We start from the raw sequence: 23,328 nt of genomic DNA, 5'->3' as shown, positions 1-23,328 counted from the left end.
TGTTCTCCTAGTAGTAGGCAGCATAACACCCACAACCATTGGTCCATGGTCCTGTGTCCCCAGTGAGGCGAAGGAGAAAATAAAAAAGTTCCTGTGTATTATTATGTAGGAGGCTTCTCCTGCACCGACTGCTAAAAGCAGCACAATGTCCAGGCCAAGCTCATGTCTTGGCGTCTCCAGGACCTGGTCTCACCTGCCGGCAGCTATCCAGGAGGAGCCTAGAGTCAGGTGGTGGAGGGATAACATACAGGACAATACAGGTGGTGGAGGGATAACATACAGGACAATACAGGTGGTGGGGGATAATATACAGGAGAATACAGGTGGTGGGGGAAAATATACAGGAGGGGTAGCAGGGATACTAAACAGGAGAATACAGATGGTGGGAGGGATAATATACAGGAGAATACAGGTGGTGGGAGGGATAATAATATACAGGAGAATACAGGTGGTGGGAGGGACAATATACAGGAGAATACAGGTGGTGGGAGGGATAACATACAGGAGAATACAGGTGGTGGGAGGGATAATATACAGGAGAATACAGGTGGTGGGAGGGATAATATATAGGAGAATACAGGTGGTGGGAGGGATAATATACAGGAGAATACAGGTGGTGGGAGGGATAATATACAGGAGAACACAGGTGGTGGGAGGGATAATAATATACAGGAGAATACAGGTGGTGGGAGGGATAATATATAGGAGAATACAGGTGGTGGGAGGGATAATATACAGGAGAATACAGGTGGTGGGAGGGATAATATACAGGAGAATACAGGTGGTGGGAGGGATAATATACAGGAGAATACAGGTGGTGGGAGGGATAATAATATACAGGAGAATACAGGTGGTGGGAGGAATAACATACAGGAGAATACAGGTGGTGGGAGGGATAACATACAGGAGAATACAGGTGGTGGGAGGGATAATATACAGGAGAATACAGGTGGTGGGAGGGATAATATACAGGAGAATACAGGTGGTGGGAGGGATAACATACAGGAGAATACAGGTGGTGGGAGGGATAACATACAGGAGAATACAGGTGGTGGGAGGGATAATATACAGGAGAATACAGGTGGTGGGAGGGATAATATACAGGAGAATACAGTTGGTGGGGGATAATATAAAGGAAAATACAGGTGGAGGGGGATAATACACAGGAGAATACAGGTGGTGGGGGATAATATAAAGGAAAATACAGGTGGAGGGGGATAATACACTGGAGAATACAGGTGGTGGGGATAATATACAGGAGAATACAGGTGGTGGGGGAAAATATACAGGAGAATACAGGGGGTAGCAGGGATACTAAACAGGAGAATACAGGTGGTGGGAGGGATAATATACAGGAGAATACAGGTGGTGGGAGGGATAATAATATACAGGAGAATACAGGTGGTGGGAGGGACAATATACAGGAGAATACAGGTGGTGGGAGGGATAATATACAGGAGAATACAGGTGGTGGGAGGGATAATATACAGGAGAATACAGGTGGTGGGAGGGATAATATACAGGAGAATACAGGTGGTGGGAGGGATAACATACAGGAGAATACAGGTGGTGGGAGGGATAATATACAGGAGAATACAGGTGGTGGGAGGGATAATATACAGGAGAATACAGGTGGTGGGAGGGATAATATACAGGAGAATACAGGTGGTGGGAGGGATAATATACAGGAGAATACAGGTGGTGGGAGGGATAATATACAGGAGAATACAGGTGGTGGGAGGGATAACATACAGGAGAATACAGGTGGTGGGAGGGATAATATACAGGAGAATACAGGTGGTGGGAGGGATAATATACAGGAGAATACAGGTGGTGGGAGGGATAATATACAGGAGAATACAGGTGGTGGGAGGGATAATAATATACAGGAGAATACAGGTGGTGGGAGGGACAATATACAGGAGAATACAGGTGGTGGGAGGGATAACACACAGGAGAATACAGGTGGTGGGAGGGATAATATACAAGAGAATACAGGTGGTGGGAGGGATAATATATAGGAGAATACAGGTGGTGGGAGGGATAATATACAGGAGAATACAGGTGGTGGGAGGGTAATATACAGGAGAATACAGTTGGTGGGGGATAATATAAAGGAAAATACAGGTGGAGGGGGATAATACACAGGAGAATACAGGTGGTGTGGGATAATATAAAGGAAAATACAGGTGGAGGGGGATAATACACTGGAGAATACAGGTGGTGGGGGATAATATACAGGAGAATACAGGTGGTGGGGGAAAATATCCAGGAGAATACAGGGGGTAGCAGGGATACTAAACAGGAGAACACAGGTGGTGGGAGGGGTAATATACAGAAGAATACAGGCGGTGGGGGATAATATAAAGAAGAATACAGGTGGTGGGAGGCATAATAAACAGGAGAATACAGGTGGTGGTGGAATCTCCCTTGATCATTTTAAGGGGCGGCAGAAAAAACTGGGCTTTTGACAGATTCCCTTTAAATTAAGTACTAAAAACTTTCTAGATTAAGGTTGCCATCGAGAAAGATAACTGTAGTTTTGCAATCTGGATGGTGAAATATATAAAAGGATTTTCCATTTTGAGGCAAATAAAGCTTCCTGGCTGCGACCTACTCATCGCTGTCATTCCTTATTTACATCCTGTGACCGACGACCTGATACTGCTCTAATACATTGAATCAGGGCAGGTTCTCACCATCAGGATGTAAAAGAAGGATTTTTGGTACTCACAGTAAAATCGCTTTCTTGGAGCCTTCACTGGGGGATACAGGTAACCATGGCTGTATACTGCTGTCACTAGGAGCCTGATAGTAGGCAAAAAAGAGTTATCTCCTCCTCAGCAATGTGTACACACCACCAACTGGCACAAAGTTCGTCAGTTAGTGAAAAAGCAGCAGGAGAAGCAACGATAAAATAACTATTCACAGGCCCAACAGAGGCACAAACAAGGGGGGACAAGATTTCCCAAGGGAGTGAACAGAAGAACATGCCCAATTCAGGTCGTACGATGGACAACAGACACCTGCAACACCTTTCTACCTAGGTTAGCATGACCCGAGGCATAGATATGCAGCCTGTAGAATCTTGAAACTGTATGAAGGGAAGACCAGGTAGCTGCCTTGCAGATTTTGGTCACAGAGGAATTGTGGCCAATATTGGCCCCCACCACACAGGTAAAGTGAGCCCTCACTCCCGAAAGGGAGCGATAAAAGACCTGGAGGCTGGGAGCCCCTTGGGAATCACAAACAGCGCATTTGAAATTCTTAAGGATGCTGTCATTGAGAGGTAGAGACGCAAGGCTCTGACGATGTCCAGCTTGTGGAGGGACCTTTCCAGGGGATTGGAAATGGACGGGCAAAAGGAAGGAAGGACAATATCCTTGTTGAGATGGAACAGAGAGACTACCGTGGAAAGAAATTAAAGAACTGGTTGTAGGACCACCTTGATCAGAGGTGTCAAACTGCATTCCTCGAGGGCCGCCAACAGGTCATGTTTTCAGGATTTCCTTGTATTGCACAGGTGATAATTTAATCACCTGCACAGAATGATTCCAGCACCTTGTGGAATGCTAAGGAAATCCTGAAAACATGACCTGTTGGCGGCCCTCGAGGAATGCAGTTTGACACCTCTGACCTTGATCTTTTGGTGATCTAATTCTGAGACCCACCTAATGGAAGTGATTGCAGCCAAGAATGCAACTTTCCAGGAGAGAAAGGAGGGAGCAATGTCTTGAATGGGTTCAAAGGGAGGTCCCTGAAGTACACTCAAGACTAGGTTAAAGGGAACCTGTCACCAGTTTTTGAACCTATGAACAAATGCCACCACCTGTAACTGCTCTTCTGCTGCATTCCACATGTCTATCAATTCCTGAATCTCCTTGAATACCCCCAAAAATACCATTTGATATGCTCAGTGCTGTATGCAACTAAGGGTTGTCCGGTCTGAGGGGTGTACTCACTGTGGCGTCTGTCCCTCCTCTCTGCTTATAATTGCGGCCCCCTGCTTTGATTGACATGATGCATGACCCACATAGTGAACGGAGAGCTTACGCCTGAGCAGTAGCCTCCCTGGGCTGAGAATGCGCACTCTGCTCTGCCCTACTGTAAGAAAAACAGAAAACAGCACTGCGCAAGCGCATAGCGACATCAACGCATTGAGGCTTCTGCGCAGGCACGAGATCTTGGTTCGCCATTCACAGTAATCAAAGATAGGTGCTTGAAAAGTGCTGTTTTATGCTCTGCTCACAGTAGGGCAGAGCAGAGAGCGCCTGCACGGTCTTGTGAGGCTCCTGCACAGGCGCGAGCTCTCGGTTCGCTATGTAAATGACGCGTCCCCTCAATCAAAGAAGGAGGATGTGATTAGGAGCAGAGGGGAAGGACAGATGCTGCAGCAAGGACGCCCATCAGGAGTTGCTAGATATGTTTGTGGAATGCAGCGCAGGAGCAGTTAAAATGTGTTGGCATTTGTTCATATGCTCAAAAACTGGTGACAGGTTCCCTATGAGGTCCTGCGGGTCCACAGATGGACAATATGGTGGAGCTAGGTAAGCAACTCCCTGAAGCAAAGTCTTGACCTGGGGACAAGAGGCCAAGTTCTGTTGGAACCGAACTGAGGGCACAGAAACCCTTGAGGGTTCTAAGAGTCAACCCAGACTCCACGCCTAATTGTAAGAAGGCCAGAATGGATGGGAGGGAAAAGGACGTGGGGACTGTGTGACTGTCTTCACACCAGCAAAAAAAGGCATTCCAGGTGTGATGACAAATGCGGGAGGACGAGGGTTTCCTCGACTAATCATGGCCTGTATGACCTTGAATGAGAAACCTGATTTCCTAGGTACTGTGGCTTCAACAGCCATGCTGTTAAATTGAGAAACCGAGAACTCTGGTGCAAGAGGGGCCCGTGAGAGAGTAGGTCTGGACGATTCGGGAGTTTCCAGGAAACATCTGTGAGTAGATTGACTAACTCCGAAAACCAGGCTCTTATGGGCCAGTCTGGAGTCACGAGGATGACTGGAACACCTTCCGCTTTGATCTTCTTGATAAGTCTGGGAATCGGGGGGGAAGAGGTGGAAAAAGGTACAGAAGGTGGGACTGAGACCATGGAGTGACCAAGGTGTTGGATCCGATTGTCAGGGAATCGCAAGACCTGGCCACAAAACAGGGAACCTTGTGATTCATTCGGGGCGCCATACGTCGGGAGTGCCCCACCTCTGACAAATTTGTTTGAACAAGGATGAGTTGAGGGACCACACGTCCGAAGAGAGGCCCTGTCGACTTAGGAAGTCGGCGGCCAATTGTCCACGACTGGAACTTGCACCCCTGATATTGCTGGAACGTGCTGTTCGGGCCAGGCAAGAATAACTGAGACCTCTAACATGACTGACTTGCTCTGTGTTCCGCCCTGCAGGTTGATGTATGCCATGGCCGTGACATTGCTGGACTGAATGTGAACTGGGCGGCCCACTAGAAGGGATGATGTGGATGGTGAGACAGGTTTCCCGAGAGTTCCAGCCCTCCATCCGAGAAGGCTTGCGTCCATCGTGACACTCTGCCAGTGGAGCGGGAGGAATGATCTCCCGTGTTGAATGGAAGGGGAGAGACTTCACAACCCCAGCGTCTACCTTACTCGAAGAGGCAGAAGGATGTGGTGATCCAGGGAAGAGATCCTTTTGTCCTAAGCTAACAGGATGGCCAGCTGGAGAATAGAACTGTGCAAAAGGAATGGTTTCCATTGCAGCAATCATCTTGCCAAGCAATCTCATACATAGTCAAAGAGAGCAGTGGAAATGGGTGTCTTAGAAAATAACCATGAAAAGCGCCGAGAACTTCTCTTTTGGTAGAAGAACTCTGGCGCCGGCGGTATCAAAAAGCATACCTAGGACAACTAGGCACAGGGCCGGGATCAGTGACGACTTCGCCGTGTTGACTAGCCAGCCTAAGAGGCTGTGTTGAGGGTGACTTGAAGACTTTTGCAACAGTCTAGGAAGGACAGGGCCCTGATCAGGAGGTCATCAAGGCAGGGGATGATTACTATTCCCTTGGAGCAAAGAATAGACATGACGGCTGCCATGACTTTTGTAAACACTCTGGGTGTTGAGGCCAGACTGAAAGGGAGAGCTGTGAACTGGTAGCGGGTCCACTCTGATGCGCAACGCAAATTGGAATGTGGAGGTAGGCATCCTGGATGTCCACTGAGCAGAGGAATTCTTCAGGTTCAATGGAGGCAATCACCGAAGGGAGAAACTCCATCCTGAAGTGACGAGGGTATACCCCCCGGTTTAGAAGCTTGACGTCCAGGACATAGTGAGCTGTCTTTCTTTGGGACAGAAAAAAGGTTTGAATAGAAACGTGAGAAACGCTCCCGAGAGGGGTAGGGAGTGATGACACCTGCCTGGACAAGAGAGATGTCCTGAAAAAATCCAGGAACTTGGGCTGGGACTAGTGATGAGCGAATATACTTGGTACTCGAGATTTTCCAAGCACACTCGGGTGTCCTCCGAGTATTTGTAAGAACTCGGAGATTTAGTTTTCAGTGCCGCAGCTGAATGATTTACATCTGTTAGCCAGCATAAGTACATGTGGGGGTTGCCTGGTTGCTAGGCCTTTTCTCTCGATGGGTAGACCAGTCTCATTGAGAGGAGGAAGCATTCCAGGCTTTGAGCCAGAGTACTCTGCACATGGCTACAATATTGCTGATGACAAGAGCGGAACAACTGGCAGCATCAAGAGACGTGGCGAACAAGTATTTTCCTGCATGAGCAATCTGGTCCGCAAGATCAGCTAGTTAGTCTGTCCGAGGTCCCGGCTAGGATGGCCTGTCCGAGGTGTTTAGCACAGGCGGAGACTGACTTGGCTACCCATGTGGAGGCAAAGGTAGGACAGAGAGAACCACCCACAGCCTGAAAGGCGGACTTGGCTAAGGTTTCGATGCGCCTGTTTGTGGGGTCCTTGAGGCAGGAATCACCTGGAAGAGACAGAAAAGTGTTGGTGGACAGACGCGAGATGGATGGGTCCACGGACGGGGATTATGCCCATTTGCTGAAGAGGTCAGACCCAAAAGGATGTAAGATATGCAACCACTTCCCAACCGGGAAGTGCTTTTCTGGGTGCGCCCACTGTTTGGCAAAGATTCCGTCAAACTCATTGTTATTGGAAAACACCCAGGAAGGTCGTTTTGCTTTTTTGAATGAGGCCGAGTGACCTGGGGGAGAATACTCATCCTCTTTGACATTGAGAGTCTGACTGCAGAGAGGAGACTGTTGACAATGTCCTGAAGTCTGTAGGATTGAACGGTGTCAAGAACAAAGTCTGACTCGAAACTTTTATCGGACCCTAGGTCCACCTCATGAGAGGATGAGTGGGATACTGAGGCCACCCTGGATAAAGTGGAAGAAGAGGAGGAACCAGACGAGGAGCTGAAATGTGACCGCTTCTTTGACCTTATCGGCGATCAGCCATGCTGAGCGGGCGGGGTAGCTGGATGCATGTGATTCGTCCTGAGGAACGATAGGAGCACTGGTGGTGGCTGAAAGGTTTGGCAGATGCTCTAGGATCTGTCCCAGGGACTGGGAAACCTTGGTTAGGTCAGCTACCAATTGTAATATAGCAACAGCCCACCATGGGGGAGGGTGTATGCTCTCATTCCAGGTGGCGGGGGCCTCCTGTGAGGCTTGCATTGTGGGGGGCTGCAATCTCGGCAGAAGGTCGAGACCCGATCTGTGGGTGATTTATTTTTGCAAAGGGCACAGGTGTATTGAATGATAGTGAGGGAGGGGCGGGAGCGAGACTCCCTGGGTCTGTGCATATGTAGTAGCCTGGTGCCGATGGAAAGCTGCTGAGGAGGGATAAGCCTATGAAAAAAACCAGCCTGGACAGAGTCTATCCGGTCCTGGAGGAAGGTTTCCCATCTGTGTAGGCACTGTGAAGCAACATCTTTGTAGAGCTGCTGCTGAAGCTGCAAGACCACCGAAGTCAGGAGTAAAGTGAGAGAGGAGAGAGGTGCAGCGAGAAGAGGCGTGCTGAAAGCCAGCGCCGTGAAAGAGAAACAAGTGATCCCATAGGAGAGAAAGCGCGTGCGTAAGCCCTTGTGCGCTGATTAGATGGCGAGCATGAGGGGAGCATGTCCAGTAGTGTTGAGAACTAAATTTTTAAGCATAGGCACCGGCGCATCAAAAAGCAAGCTTCGGAGGCCTGATAAGGGAGTCCTGTATTTTAGGGATTTTCTTCTATTGCTGCTGTCCTATGATCTTGGGAGCACCCATCGCCTTGAAGAGGGACTGTGGAAGGAAGAAGTACCTGCTCCAACCAAGGTACCAACTCCTTCTTCACAGTCCCAAGGATAGCATCAGGAGTCCCCAGGTGTAGGGTCACTGGCATCGAAGTCCTCCTTCCCGCACCGTCGTGGTCCAAGACGGTGCAGAAGATGGTGTGAACACTGGATGAGGTGGGGGCGTGACGACCATCTTCCTCATTGAACCGCTAGCAGAGGAGTGGGCTGGGGAGAGGAGGGAGCCTCCTAGCGACAGCAGCACACACCTATGGTTTCCTGTGTCCCCTAATGAAGCGTTAAGGTACCTTCACACTAAACGATATCGCTAGCGATCCGTGACGTTGCAGCGTCCTGGCTAGCGATATCGTTGTGTTTGACACGCAGCAGCGATCAGGATCCTGCTGTGATATCGCTGGTCGTTGAACAAAGTTCAGAACTTTTTTTGGTCGTCAGACCGGCGTGTATCGTCGTGTTTGACACCAAAAGCAACGATACCAGCGATGTTTTACACTGGTAACCAGGGTAAACATCGGGTTACTAAGCGCAGGGCCGCGCTTAGTAACCCGATGTTTACCCTGGTTACCAGTGTAAAATGTAAAAAAAAAACAACAGTACATACTCACCTTCGCGTCCCCCGGCGTCCGCTTCCCACACTGACTGAGCGCCGTAAAGTGAAAGTACAGCACAGCGGTGACGTCACCGCTCTGCTATTAGGGCCGGCGCTCAGTCAGTGTAGGAAGCGGACGCCGGGGGACGCGAATGTAAGTATGTACTGTTTGGTTTTTTTTACATTTTACGCTGGTAACCAGGGTAAACATCGGGTTACTAAGCGCGGCCCTGCGCTTAGCAACCCGATGTTTACCCTGGTTACCCGGGGACCTCGGCATCGTTGGTCGCTGGAGAGCGGTCTGTGTGACAGCTCTCCAGCGATCAAACAGCGACGCTGCAGCGATCGGCATCGTTGTCGCTATCGCTGCAGCGTCGCTAAATGTGAAGGTACCTTAAGAGATAGGAATTTTTTATTCTCTGGCAGAAAGCACAGATTTTGAAACATATAAAAAAAGTAAGTAAGAAAGTTTATTAAAAATTTATGTCTTATTTCTTTCATAGTATATAGGTTTTGTTTATGCAAAATGGAAAATCCCTTTAAATAAAAGGCTAGGACCACATATTTTAAACATGGAAATGATAGGCAGCTGAAGAAAATGACTGATGTGTAATGACTGATGGGATCTGTACTGAACGATTCTGGCCGACACCTTCTGCTGATATGACTTTTATCCACACTCCTCACATTGGAACACAACAGCTGATCACTTGCAGCGAGTCCTGCAACCACCGAGGTCATGGACTGATGTGAGCAATGGAATCATGACCGATGCTTTAATATTCACATACCTATAGTTTTCTGGCGCACGATACTTCTGGCTTTCTCAGTGCCAGGTGAGCCAGTGGTTGTGGCACTGCGCTGGCGCATTGGAGCTTGGCCAGGCTGCTCTCTGCTCCACCCTCGTGAGAACGACTTGTCCACTGCACCTTTCTGAAATTCATGACCTCCTACATATAGGAAAACACAAGAGGAGGATAACCACACTGCATGGCACCATGTACTACTAGTATGTTATGTTTATTTACTAGTGATCGCTTACAAAAAATATGGAGGCTCTGTTCAAGGTTGCAAAACGTAGTTAGATTTTACGGCCAAAAGAACATTGGTGCCCAATGGATCTATTATAAGGCAATGAGGTCCATTGGGTACTGGTGGCACCTATGGTAGGACAGATCAAATGGGAATGCAGGCCTAAGGCAGGGGTCACACAAGTTTAGCTCATGGTTCATAGACAGTTCGCAATGCCTCAACTGACTGACCAACTGCAAACCTGAACTTACAGCCCCACAGATATGTATGAGGCTGTAAGTTCAGGTTGGAAGGACCACCACCAAATTGGACGTTACACCCACCGCCAAACTGGACGTTACACTTCTTATGTGGACAGTGAAATATGCTCGTATAAACCCGGCCTAATCCATAGAAACCATGGAGCAAGGTCTGGTTTAAAGAAGACCAACTTAACCAGCACATGGATGAGTACAACAAATAGGCGATGCAGCCTAAAAGGTAGGGGATAGCTTGCTGACCACACGGGGTCCCATCACTTGAGCTCTCTAGAGTGCCTAGTTTCAATGGGATGTTGGTCCCACCACTATCTTATGGATTGTTTTTGGGACTCCTGAAGGTTTTGGTTGGATCCCCAGAGATGAGAAATCTATCACCTATTCTGTGGATAAGAAACAGTTTGCAATTGTATTACCACTGTGGCTCCTAAATGTTGCTTTAAAAAAAAACACAAAAAAAAAGAAGAGGAAAACAACCCCATCCGCATCCACCTCGCACTTGGTTACAGAGAAGGACACTATTTGCACTTCAGTAATGTATATTAATCATTTTGAGCTACTCTGGAGCTTTTTTCTGTTATTTAACCTTTGCCCTTGTGCTTCTTCTGCTTTTGTTCGCTTAGCTTGTCCAACGGTAACTCGTTCAGGTCAAGATGGTAGACATTCTTGGCCAGCACTTTGGTTAATGTTTCCATGGTGTGGGCCCATTCGGTGGCTTGTTCCTCCCAGTAAGTCAGTGATGACATAACCGCCAATAAATAGTCCCACAGTTCTCGAGAAACACTAACGTGAAGGCTGGACTTAATCCAGGCCACAATCAGGGTCTAAAAGGTAAGAGATACACAGCGTTAGTATACAGAACGCTTACACAACACCAAAACCAAGAAGAGTCCATAAAGATACAAATCTATAGCGTTTCCTTAAGCTTAACTGCAAAGAGCAGACTTCTCGTAGAACAAGCAAAAAGAGAAAAAGAATGGACTATTTAGAGGAGTAAAGTCAAAAGTTAGGTAGCTTAGAGATGAACTGCAGTCTGCAGCATGTTCCTACTAATGGCTGACGTCAATATATGAGAGACTAGTAAGGGAAAGCTAAACTAGCAAATGAAAATCCTATGGCACAGAACCAGAGATGGACTACCCACCCTAGTTACTAAAGTCAATATCTGAGATTAGACCAGAACCTCCTCTTTTTATACATGTCCATCTTTCCAACACAAGTGGAGAACATTGGAGAAGTCAACGACCGCTTCTGTCTCACAACTGAGCCTGACATCATCCTTAGGGCTGGTAAAAACTCAAACCCCTTTAGTTACCGTATATACTCGAGTATAAGCCGAGATTTTCAGCCCATTTTTTTGGCCTGAAAGTCCCCCTCTCGGCTTGTACTCGAGTCATACCCAGGGGTCGGCAGGGGAGGGGGAGCGGGGGCTGTCTAATAATACTCACCTGCTCCTGGCGCGGTCCCTGCAGGTCCCTGCTTCCCGGCGCTGCAGTTTCTTCCTGTAGTGAGCGGTCACATGGTACCGCTCATTACAGTAATGAATATGCGGCTCCACCTCCCATAGGGGTGGTGCCGCATATTCATTACTGTAATGAGCGGTAACGGTGACCGCTCACTACAGGAAGAAAATGCGGCGCCGGGGAACAGACGTGAAGGGACCTCGCCGGGAGCAGGTGAGTATGACGGGGGCAGTGCACGATATTCACCTGGTCCTCGTTCCACCGTCGGCGCCGCTGTGTCTTCCGCAGTGACGCTCAGGTCAGAGGGTGCGGTGACGCGATTAGTGCGCGTCGCCTTCTTCCTGAACGTCGGTGCAGAGGATGGGAAGACACAGCGGTGGTCAGCGGTGGAACGGGGAGCAGGTGACTATAGCAAGTGCCGGAGAGGTGAGTATGTAATTTTTTAATATTTTTAATCGCAGCAACAGCATATGGGGCAAATATCTGTATGGAGCATCTTATGTGGCCATGTGCAGCATGATATGGGGGCAAATATCTGTATGGGGCATCTTATGTGGCCATGTGCAGCATGATATGGGGGCAAATATCTGTATGGGGCATCTTATGGGGCCATGTACAGCATGATATGGGGGCAAATATCTGTATGGGGCATCTTATGTGGCCATGTGCAGCATGATATGGGGCAAATATCTGTATGTGGCATCTTATGTGGCCATGTGCAGCATGATATGGGGGCAAATATTTGTATGGGGCATCTGTATGGGGCCATGTGCAGCATGATATGGGGACAAATATCTGTATGGAGCATCTTATGGGGTCATAATCAGCATTTGTGTAGCATTATATGGGGCATATTTTGTATGGAGCATCTTATGGGGCCATCATAAACTGTATGAAGCATTATATGGGGATCCTGATTCAATATGGATATTCAAAAACACTTAACCTACTGATGTCTCAATTAATTTTACTTTTATTGGTATCTATTTTTATTTTTGAAATTTACCAGTAGCTGCTGCATTTTCCACCCTAGGCTTATACTCGGGTCATTAAGTTTTCCCAGTTTTTTGTGGCAAAATTAGGGGGGTCAGCTTATACTCGGGTCGGCGTATACTCGAGTATATACGGTAATCTCTATGACTTTTTCAAGAACATAAATAATGATGCCCTATCCTTCGAATAAGTTATCAATATCAGATTATGGGGGGTCCTGTCCCTGGTACAACATTAATCAGATAATTGAAGGTGCTGAGGTGCACCAGACCCCGCAAAGTTATCATTAAATGGTACTGCATGCTTTCCCCCATACAAGTGAACCTTTAATGAGCTGATCGGTGGTGGTGGTGTTGGGAGGGTCAGGCCCTTACTGATCTAATATTGATAACTTATTCAAAAGGTTAGGTTGATAACACAGGTCAACAAAAAAAATTTTTTTTTCTGGTGTCCAAAATATTTTAATGAATTTGGGGTATTTTTGGGGTGCTGATTCTGAATATGCTATCAGTTTTGCCAGATTGGCTCAAGTTTTTGACATTTTTGGTATCTTATTTATAGCACTTGTTGGTAAATGCGACGCATCATCTCATTAATTTCTTTGGATTAGTACTTGAACTGAGCAGTTCTCAATATAGTTTTGTGTTAATTAGTGTTCTAAAAGTTTGTTCATAGCTTGATTTTTGCACTAACTTTATGTTGTTGTCTGTTTTCCAGTGAAAAGCATGAACTCATCAAGAAGAAGTTGTCTTAACGATCCAGACTCATTCTGTTACATTTGTAGTGAATACACACTGCCAAAACATAGAAGAAACATAACAGACTTCGTAAAAAAAGTGTATTTTGCCTATTTTGGGGTTATGCTTGGGGACCAAGACAAGTTTTGGGCACCACACATAGTGTGCAAAGCATGTATCGAATTATTACGAAAATGGAGCAAAGGACAAAGAAAAAGCTTCAAATTTGGTGTTCCAATGGTGTGGAGAGAGCCAAAAAATCATCATGATGACTGTTATTTCTGTGCAGTGCAAGTGCAAGGATTCAATAAGCATAAGAAACGAAAATGGGAGTAACATGGAATCTGCAAGAAGGCCTGTCCCTCATTGTGAAGATGTGCCTGTACCTGTGTTTACCATAAATAACAGTCATCATGATGATTTTTTGGCTCTCTCCACACCATTGGAACACCAAACTTGAAGCTTTTTCTTTGTCCTTTGCTCCATTTTCGTAATAATTTGATACATGCTTTGCACACTATGTGTGGTGCCCAAAACTTGTCTTGGTCCCCAAGCATAACCCCAAAATAGGCAAAATACACTTTTTTTACGAAGTCTGTTATGTTTCTTCTATGTTTTGGCAGTGTGTATTCACCACAAATGTAACAGAATGAGTCTGGATCGTTAAGACAACTTCTTCTTGATGAGTTCATGCTTTTCACTGGAAAACAGACAACAACATAAAGTTAGTGCAAAAATCAAGCTATGAACAAACTTTTAGAACACTAATTAACACAAAACTATATTGAGAACTGCTCAGTTCAAGTACTAATCCAAAGAAATTAATGAGATGATGCGTCGCATTTACCAGCAAGTGCTATAAATAAGATACCAAAAATCTCAAAAACTTGAGCCAATCTGGCAAAACTGATGACATATTCAGAATCAGCACCCCAAAAATACCCTAAATTCGATGAAATATCTTTGGCACCAAAAATGCTGTTGACCAGTGTAATGTTAAAGTCCCAGAAAACACATTTAACATTGTATCCCACCATTCAGTACCTGAAACAAGGGTCCTGCCAACCGGCCAGCCAAAATTTGATTCTTCCTGCCTTGATATTGCTGAAGGACCTGTGGTGGGATCTTCAGCACTGACTCGGTCACCCTGAGCATAACCAGCAGCAGCTGCATCCTGGACATGGCACAATGGTAAGAGACAAATATATGTAATGAATATCTCATCCCCCTAATTTCAATTTCTTAAGACTTTTCTTTAGGCTCTTGTAGAACCAGGACTGTGCTCTCTGTGAGCAACCAACAGCCCCAACCTCACCTTTATGTGTGCTACAAATATATCTAGGATTACCTAATTAAGATTACCTAGAATGGTACTTGGATAGAAGTAATAAGAACAATTCATTTATAGGGATGGGAAAAAAGGAGATTTAATGTACCTCAACTTTTGGCCAAAAGAGAGATTTCTGTAATCAGTGGTGACAGTCTGGATAGGCCTTATCTCACTTTCACATTAAAGGGGTTCTCCCATGGAGAAAGAACATCACTTCTCGGGGGTTCAAATATTAGGACCTCATCATTCCAAACAACAAAAGGGCCAGGGTGAAGTCTAAGCCTGCTCCCATTGTTCTTGGAGTTACACTGTTAGAGAGCCGTGGATTACAACCGGAGCAGCACCCTCATTATAGAGAAGTGGGGAACAGTAAGTACGGCCTACCTAAGATCATGTGTTCATGTGAAAACTCCTTAAAGGGATATCTGGCCTTAGGCCACTTGTGAATCCTCACAGAGCATGCACTGTGACTACAATAATGCCATATACATACACACGGCCACATTCCGACTAGACATGTCCAGCCTCACTCAATACACTTGCATTGAGCAAAGCCACGGACATCTAGTCGGCATGTAATCACATGTGTGCAAGTAACATACCCTCCCCCGCTTCTGGCGCCTACAGTACATGCAATGTGAGGATTTACAAGTCTGCAGTCACATAGCGTGAGTGCAGACTTGTAGCCTACAGCTGGACAACCCCTTTAAATCTCCATTTCAATATGCACTGTGAGTAAATGTACTAGATCATGACATATGTTCCCAGGAGCGTTCATTTCCATGTGCCCTTATTACCAGGTCTTTTTGTCCATGGAGACTTGCACCACCATGTAACGGTAGATGTTCAGGACTCTCTTACACATGTCCGTATGTTCATTTAACATCTTCTTGTTGTCATTTGCTGGCTCAAGCAAAATGATATTTGCAGCATTTACAATAAAAACCTATTGATGAAGACAGAACCAACATCTTATAAGAATGGAGAACTGTGTCATCCAAGAACTACAAGAAATCAGGTGTTGAATGTGTGGTAAATACCTGATACACAGCCTGAGCACCGGCCTTTACATTCCTGTCCTTGAGCTCAGCTTCTGAGAGCTTGTTACTGGAGTCCTGGTGACACTTGGACCAACTTGAGGTGCGAACATGGCCTTGAGGAACTGTTAGTGTATCCTAGAAAGAAAAACAAAAACGACTGCTGCTCTATAATCCTATGAGCCGCAAACAGCAAGCATGATGTTCACAGTGACGTGTGACAACCTGGAAGGACATCATCGGAGTGTGTCCACCTCTGGTTTGGAGGCACTTAGCTCATAACAACACAAATACATCCATCACAATGAGCAGCGACTTGTACAAAAACATCTAATACCCCTAGAAAAAAGAAAAGCTGTAAATTGAATCTGCTTAAGAACTTCGGAGATCTGAAGTTCTCCTCATGTCCTTGGCCGATTTAATTGCTATGAATTCCTTATTACAAGGATCATTATTATTTCTATCTGGTTACTCCAGGGATCACTCAGCTTTAGGTGCTCACAGATCCATTATCAGCCATCGGTGACAGCCGTAGTGGTGACATCTGGATGGGAGAGTCACAAGATTCATGAAGGATGAGGCACGGCATTTATAGAAGTCTGGCTTGGTAGGAGATAAATGTCTGAATCAGGCCCAAAGCACCCCCGTTTCTCCTCATTACACCCTCATAAATGAAGAAGAGCTTAAAGGGAAAGGTGGCTGAGCATGAGCCCTGCTTCTCCACTCAACTTCTATGGAGATGACGGAAACTGAACCCAACTCACATCAGAATCTCACCTATCCTCTGGACAGCTAATAAAGGTCTATTGTAGGGAAACAGGTCTCAGGTCAAAGATTTATATTTTTTTCTAACAATGTCAAAAGTTGAAGGTATAGGATTTTCTATGGGCAAGATCTAAAAGGAATGCAGTCCAGGATCTATACTAAGTGCTAGTACTTAAAGGGAACCAGCCAGGTGATTTATGCTGTCCAAACTGCGGGCAACATGATTCGGAGCAGATTGCAGCCTTCTATATTATACTTGAAAATGCTTTGTCATTTCAGAGCAAATATAGTTTGAAGATCTAGCCGGAAATTTGACTAGTCCGGCTCTGCCCCCACCCTAGTGCTATTGGATGTGATTGACAGGTCTCTCCTTATGCACTCACATGAGAGAGACCTGTCAATCCTCTGCAGCAGCACTGGGAAGAGCCGGCTGGGGGCAGCGTAGACTAGTCTGGTCCATTGCTAAATCTTCTGAAACAAAGGAGCTATCTAATGCAATAGAAAACCATTGGTTTCTTATTCTCCTACCTCTTCACGTTCTTTTGCCTTTTCACAAGTCCCAGCAGAACTTTCTTGGTTAACAACAGATATGACGATGCCTTCGTCTAATGCAGACGGCTTTTCAGGCTCTTGCATGAACAGAGGCTTTTCCTTTTGTTTAATCCATTGCTCGTACACCTTTAGCACCTTGCGCATGGCTGCAGCTTCACACACCGGCAACAGGAAAGACTGGTGGAAAGACAAAAAAAAAGGAGAAGCTCAATGAAAGGTGAAGACACGGCACTGAGGGAAATGTACTCCAATTTGTACAGAACGACTTTATTTACCAGCAGTATCAGCCAACACTTTCCATATACAGGAATGTAGCAACTTCCCCAAAGCTCACACCTAAGGGTACCGTCTCACATAACGATTTACCAACGATCACGACCAGCGATACGACCTGGCCGTGATCGTTGGTAAGTCGTTGTGTGGTCTCTGGGGAGCTGTCACACAGACCGCTCTCCAGCGACCAACGATGCCGAGGTTCGCTGGTAACCAGGGTAAACATCAGGTTACTAAGCGCAGGGCCGCGCTTAGTAACCCGATGTTTACCGTGGTTACCAGCGTAAAAGTAAAAAAAAAAAAAAAACGTACATACTCACCATCTGATGTCCGTCAGGTCCCTTGCAGTCTGCTTCCTGCTCTGACTGAGATCCGGCCGTACAGTGAGAGCAGAGCACAGCGGTGACGTCGCCGCTGTGATCTGCTCTCACTTTCCGGCCGGCAGTCAGTCAGAGCGGGAAGCGGACGGCAAGGGACCTGACGGACATCAGATGGTGAGTATGTATGTTTTTTTTTTTTTTACTTGCGCTTAGTAACCCGATGTTTACCCTGGTTACCAGCGAACGCATGGCTGGATCGCTGTCACACACAACGATCCAGCGATGACAGCGGGAGATCCAGCGACGAAAGAAAGTTTCAAACGATCTGCTACGACGTACGATTCTCAGCGGGGTCCCTGATCGCTGCTGCGTGTCAGACACTGCGAGATCGTAACTATATCGCTAGAACGTCACGAATCGTGCCGTCGTAGCGATAAAAATGCCACTAAGGTTACATTCATTTCCATCTGTTGACAATGGACCATGTTTCTCCTGAGTGTCATATTTGTTCCCAACCTGTAAAACATAAACTGTCTGAACTTTTTTTCCCCCATTGTCTTTGAGCAATGGATCTGTTGAAGGATGGGTAAAAAATGCACAAAGTGTAATAGCATGGTCACACAGATCAATAAAAAAAATGGATATTTGAATAGTTACATTAAAGGGGTTGTCCAGGACTACACAGCCCCACACATCCTCCCTATATACAGCATGAGCCCCACAAAGCCTCCCCATGTACAGCATGAGCCCCAGGTTCCCCATATACTGCATGAGGCACCACACAGCCTCCCCATAAACTGCATGAGCCACACACAGCCTTCATATATACAGCAAGAGCCACACACAGTCTCTCCACATACTGAATGAGGCCCCATACAGCCTCCCATATACTGCATGAGGCCCCCCACAGCCTCCCCATATATTGCATGACAGTATACAGCCTTCCCATAGCCTCCCCGTGTGCAGCATGATACCCTCATAGCCTCCCCGTGTGCAGCATGACACCCCCATAGCCTCCCCGTGTGCAGAATGACACCCCCATAACCTCCCCATGTGCAGCATGTCACCCCATAGCCTCCCCATGTGCTGCATGTCACCACCATAGAATCCCCATGTTCACCCCCATAGAATCCCTATGTTCACCCCCATAGAATCCCTATGTTCACCCCCATAGAATCCCCATGTTCACCCCCACAGAATCTCCATGTTCACCGTCACAGAATCCCCATGTTCACCCCCACAGAATCCCCATGTTCACCCCCATAGAATCCCCATGTTCACCCCCATAGAATCCCCATGTTCACCCCCACAGAATCCCCATGTTCACCCCATAGAATTCCCATGTTCACCCCCATAGAATCCCCATGTTCACTCCCATAGAATCCCCATGTTCTCCCCATAGAATCCCCTTGTTCACCCCCATAGAATCCCCATGTTCACCCCCATATAATCCACATGTTCACCCCCATAGAATAACCATGTTCACCTCCATAGAATCCTCATGTTGTTCACCCCCCATAGAATCCCCATGTTCACCCCATAGAATCTCCATGTTCACACCATAGAATCCCCATGTTCCCCCCATAGAATCCCCATGTTCACCCCCATAGAATCCCCATGTTCACCACCATAGAATCCCCATGTTCACCCCATAGAATCTCCATGTTCACATCATAGAATCCCCATGTTCACCCCCATAGAATTCCCATGTTCACCCCCATAGAATCCCCATGTTCACCCCCATAGAATCCCCATGTTCATATACATTAAAAAAAAAAAAAACACAGCATGCTCACCTGGGTCCCGTTCCCAGGCACCCTGCTTCTGCTGCTGTCTCCGATGCACTGACTCTTCAGCGGTACACAGCTGTCGTGATGACATGACGTCATCGCGTCAGCTGTTTCACACGCTGATTGGCCGGAGGCCCCTCCTCCACCAATGCTGACTGCGGGAGACAGTGAGCGAGCGGGCGGGCACGTTGTAGCCCGCGGACCTCAGGTTTTCAGCCCCACGGCTGTCTCGGTCTGCGGGCCGGATTGAGACAGCCAGAGGGCCGGATGTGGCCCACGGGCCGCACTTTGCCCAGCTCTGCATTAGACTGACGTAGGCCACATCCCCCGATATTGATGAGATCGGCTGAGAGGCTAACGTGTATGGAGGCGCCACCCAACAGATGATCAAAAGAGATGTCAATTAGGCATGTCTGCTTTCCTACTGTTGATTGTTCTACCTGAGATAAGCTGACTGCCGAGCAGTCAGTGTCTTTCTTGAGAACACAGGAGATCTCAGCCTAGCGAACACACCGGTGTATGGGAGAGACGCATAAGGCTGCTGTCGGCTGAATGATCGGCAGAAGCATGGCTTGGCTCATAGCCATCTAAGGCTAGTTTCACACTAGCGTTTAGCCGGGCTACGGAGGGATGCGGACTGTCTCCGTGAAGCTCCGCCTACTGCCGCTCCTCTTCATTTAGCTCCGCCTAGCGCGGCAGTAGGCGGAGCTTCACGGAGGAAGTACGCATCCCTGTGCAGCCAGGCTAAACGCTAGTGTGAAACTAGCCTAAGGTGTATGTCCGGAATAAGATACTGATGACCCATCCATAACTTGTAAGTCGTCAATATTAGATCAGTTCATTTGAACAGGAGCAGATCTGCGTACCCAGGAGCGGTCATTGAACAGGGTACGGAGCTGTGCTGTTTCGGCTACGTACATTGGAGGAACAGATAGCTGCTGAACAGTGGGGCTCCTGGGTGTCTCAGGACACACCACCTCCCCAATCTGGACCTTCTCTACGTGTCCATGTGCTGTCAATTTTAAAAATTGACAGCAAAGGGATCAGAAACCTGGATGTGTGAATGTGCCCTTAACACTGCAAGTTCATGACTTGTCCTACTCACCTGTCGGAAGATCTCAATGAGGAAGTCAACGTTACAGCGTCTGCTGGAGAAGAACCTGCGGATGATCTCGTAGTCTGTGACGTGCTCTTCAGCAATGCTGCACAGACTGGAGACGCTCGGCTCACGCTCTGTAAGGGTGCTGGTATTGGAATGCGATTGCTCCGGCTCCATCGTCCTTTCTCCATTTTCATTTCTACTTTCCTCCTGGGCAGCCAGGTTGGCAGCAGCTCTCTGTGGAATAACATGGATAGACATGTAGAAAACAAGCAATCTACAAAAAGGATATCCACAAAATCAAAAGTTTTATATACAACTGATAAAGGAGCATTAGGCTATATTCACACGAGAGTGTCAAAAAATTGCTGCGTTTCATCCACAAAACTCACATTATTATTTTTTTAGCTACAATATCTGGTTGATGTTAGTAAATATAAACATTCTAGCCTACATCCAGAAAATTAAAAATTCAGAACTAATAGTTTACTACAGAGCCATCCAAATCCTAGCTAAATATGTAAGCAGCTCAAAAATGCCCCTCATTTTCTGAATGTTGCATGTGCAGTCACTGACAGCATAGATTTGGAAACATAAACTTAAAGAACTGTCACTTTAGTAAAAAAAAAATCTTGCAGAAATCGCTGTTCTCCCCCCACCCCCCGATTCTGCCACTTTTTTCCTTTTGCACTGCATCACTCCATTGCAAAGATATTCACATTTGCTGCTTTTGAAGCGCAGTATTTGAAATCTCTTCTTGTTGTGCAACTGGGTGTTTCTTCAGAGTCTTCTCTGGTGGGTATTCACTTTCAACCATTCTTCCGAGATGCTGCCAACCACAAGGATGGCAGCGTCCGAGACTGCTAGATCATCTGCCAAGCATCGGTGAGGGAACGGTGAAAGTGAACATCCCCCTGAGAAGACTCTGAAGAAACGCCCAGTTCCACTACAAACAGAGATTTCACATACTGCGCTCCATTGTGAATATTTCTGCAATGGAGAGACGCAGCAAAACGGAAAAAATGCGTCAGAATCAGGGGAAGTCAGGGATTCTAAAAAGGTATTTAAGACAATTTATTTTAGCAAATGAAGGTACAGGTAATACGGGAATATCATGTGTCTCATTACCTGGATATTCTTTGGCACATTCTCCCCTTCAGTCCCAGGAATATGAGTCCCCGTGTGCGGCTTGGGTTCCAGCCAGAAGGACACCAGCCATCTAATGACAATCACCCGGGTGTTAAGAAAGGGCTCTTTGGTGCAGTATTGCGCCTCATTGCTGTCTGCGTCCTTCCGAACCAGCATGTAGTGAGGTTTTGGTCTTATCTGTGGTATCTCTGCAATTATAAAATTATATTGTTTATATGTTTAATTATATTGTTCAGCTGTATCACCTACCAATATCTAGATGAAACAGGTTATTCTTTATAAATAACGTAAAACCCCTTATTCCAGTGCATCAATTACTATAGATCAGACCCCATTTCTAGCACTTCATAAATGCACATAGGACTTGTTAAGGAAACCATGAAATCATATCACTACAATTGCTTTAAATACCCCTGAACTGTTATAATGGCGACACACATTAATGTGCGGGGTTGCAGGGACAAACTGATGTGCGTGGAGGGTATCTCTGATGACAGATGTTAGGGGAAGGAAGAATTAGGATGTTGGATTTTAACAATTATTTTGTTCTTTAAAGGGAATCTGCCAGCAGGTTATTCTGAGCAGCATAATGTAAAGGCTGAGAGTCTGATTCCAAAGATCTGTTATTTATTAGGCTGTGTGCTGTAGTTTCAATACAATCAGTGTTTGATCAACAGGAGATAATCACTACGGACTAGGTCTCATGAGCAGACCAGTCCAGATAATCTGTGTAACCCCGCCCCCTCCACTGATTGGCAGCTTTCTGCCCACGTACAAAGGAAGCTGCCAATCAGGAACACGTGGGCAGGGTTATACACAGCTAAGGATTCTGACCACTGCTAGATCTACAACAGAGATTCTAGTCAAACCGCAGTAAGTGAAGAGCAGCCGCACACCCCTATGCCTGGCCCTGCTCCAACATTGGCAGCGGTGCAGAGGAGTCCACACAGTGCCGGGCACCATGTGCATACTTGCTATGATAAATGCAGGATAGGGCAATGACGGGAACCAAACAAATAAGTGCACGGACAATGAATTTACCAAGTACAGGGCTGTATATGCTGCTTTCTCTGCTCATGGCAGGGAAAATGTAAGGCATGTAGTATTTCTTGAAGTTAGAGAACAGGAAGGCAAAGCCATCTTCCTCCTTATCTTTATTTTGCCACTCTAGACTCCGGACCTACAGAGGGAGGACAAAACAAATCATCACAACGTATGTTAATGACAGAACAACGTCAGGGCTCGTTCACAGGACTGTGAAAAAACAGACCGCACTCAGACCAATGTTATTCAATGAGGCCGTGCAGATGAGAAATTTATATCACTGAGCGAATCACCTTTTAAAAAACAAAAATATTTGCAGCGAGCACTAGTTTCTTCAGTAAATCGGATGACACTCATAGAATCAAGTATATGGGTGCGCAAACCCCCTCCCCAACGAGTTAGTATGATGGTTAACCCGACTGCAAGTGTACAGCATAAAATGGGTAAGACCTGCCTTAACCCCTTAGTGACGGAGCCACATTTTTGAAATCTGACCAGTGTCAATTTATGTTGTAATAACTCTGGAACGCTTCAACAAATCCCAGTAATTTTGAGACTGTTTTTTCATGACACATTATACTTTATGATAATTGTAAAATTAGGTTGAT

General features: G+C 46.5%; 1 protein-coding gene across 4 annotated transcripts in view; it reads right to left on the bottom strand.

The window, feature by feature from the left end:
- RALGAPA1 (Ral GTPase activating protein catalytic subunit alpha 1) overlaps window positions 1–23,328 on the bottom strand; it is a 236,193-nt gene that overhangs the window by 175,537 nt on the left and 37,328 nt on the right. For all 4 annotated transcript variants that reach the window (XM_077262721.1, XM_077262692.1, XM_077262701.1 and 1 more), the window contains exons 8-16: window positions 22,718–22,856; window positions 21,656–21,864; window positions 20,534–20,764; window positions 17,022–17,222; window positions 15,732–15,866; window positions 15,489–15,637; window positions 14,406–14,535; window positions 10,755–10,992; window positions 9,671–9,829 (exon numbers count right to left, since the gene is read on the bottom strand). In XM_077262721.1, coding sequence (XP_077118836.1) covers window positions 9,671–9,829; window positions 10,755–10,992; window positions 14,406–14,535; window positions 15,489–15,637; window positions 15,732–15,866; window positions 17,022–17,222; window positions 20,534–20,764; window positions 21,656–21,864; window positions 22,718–22,856 — 1,591 coding nt within the window. The remainder of the gene's footprint in view (window positions 1–9,670; window positions 9,830–10,754; window positions 10,993–14,405; window positions 14,536–15,488; window positions 15,638–15,731; window positions 15,867–17,021; window positions 17,223–20,533; window positions 20,765–21,655; window positions 21,865–22,717; window positions 22,857–23,328) is intronic.

This window comes from Ranitomeya variabilis, chromosome 1 (assembly GCF_051348905.1).
Source record: "Ranitomeya variabilis isolate aRanVar5 chromosome 1, aRanVar5.hap1, whole genome shotgun sequence".
Classification (NCBI taxonomy): domain Eukaryota; kingdom Metazoa; phylum Chordata; class Amphibia; order Anura; family Dendrobatidae; genus Ranitomeya; species Ranitomeya variabilis.
The sequence above is the reverse complement of the archived record's forward strand: the minus strand, read 5'-3'. Positions and strand labels throughout refer to the sequence as shown.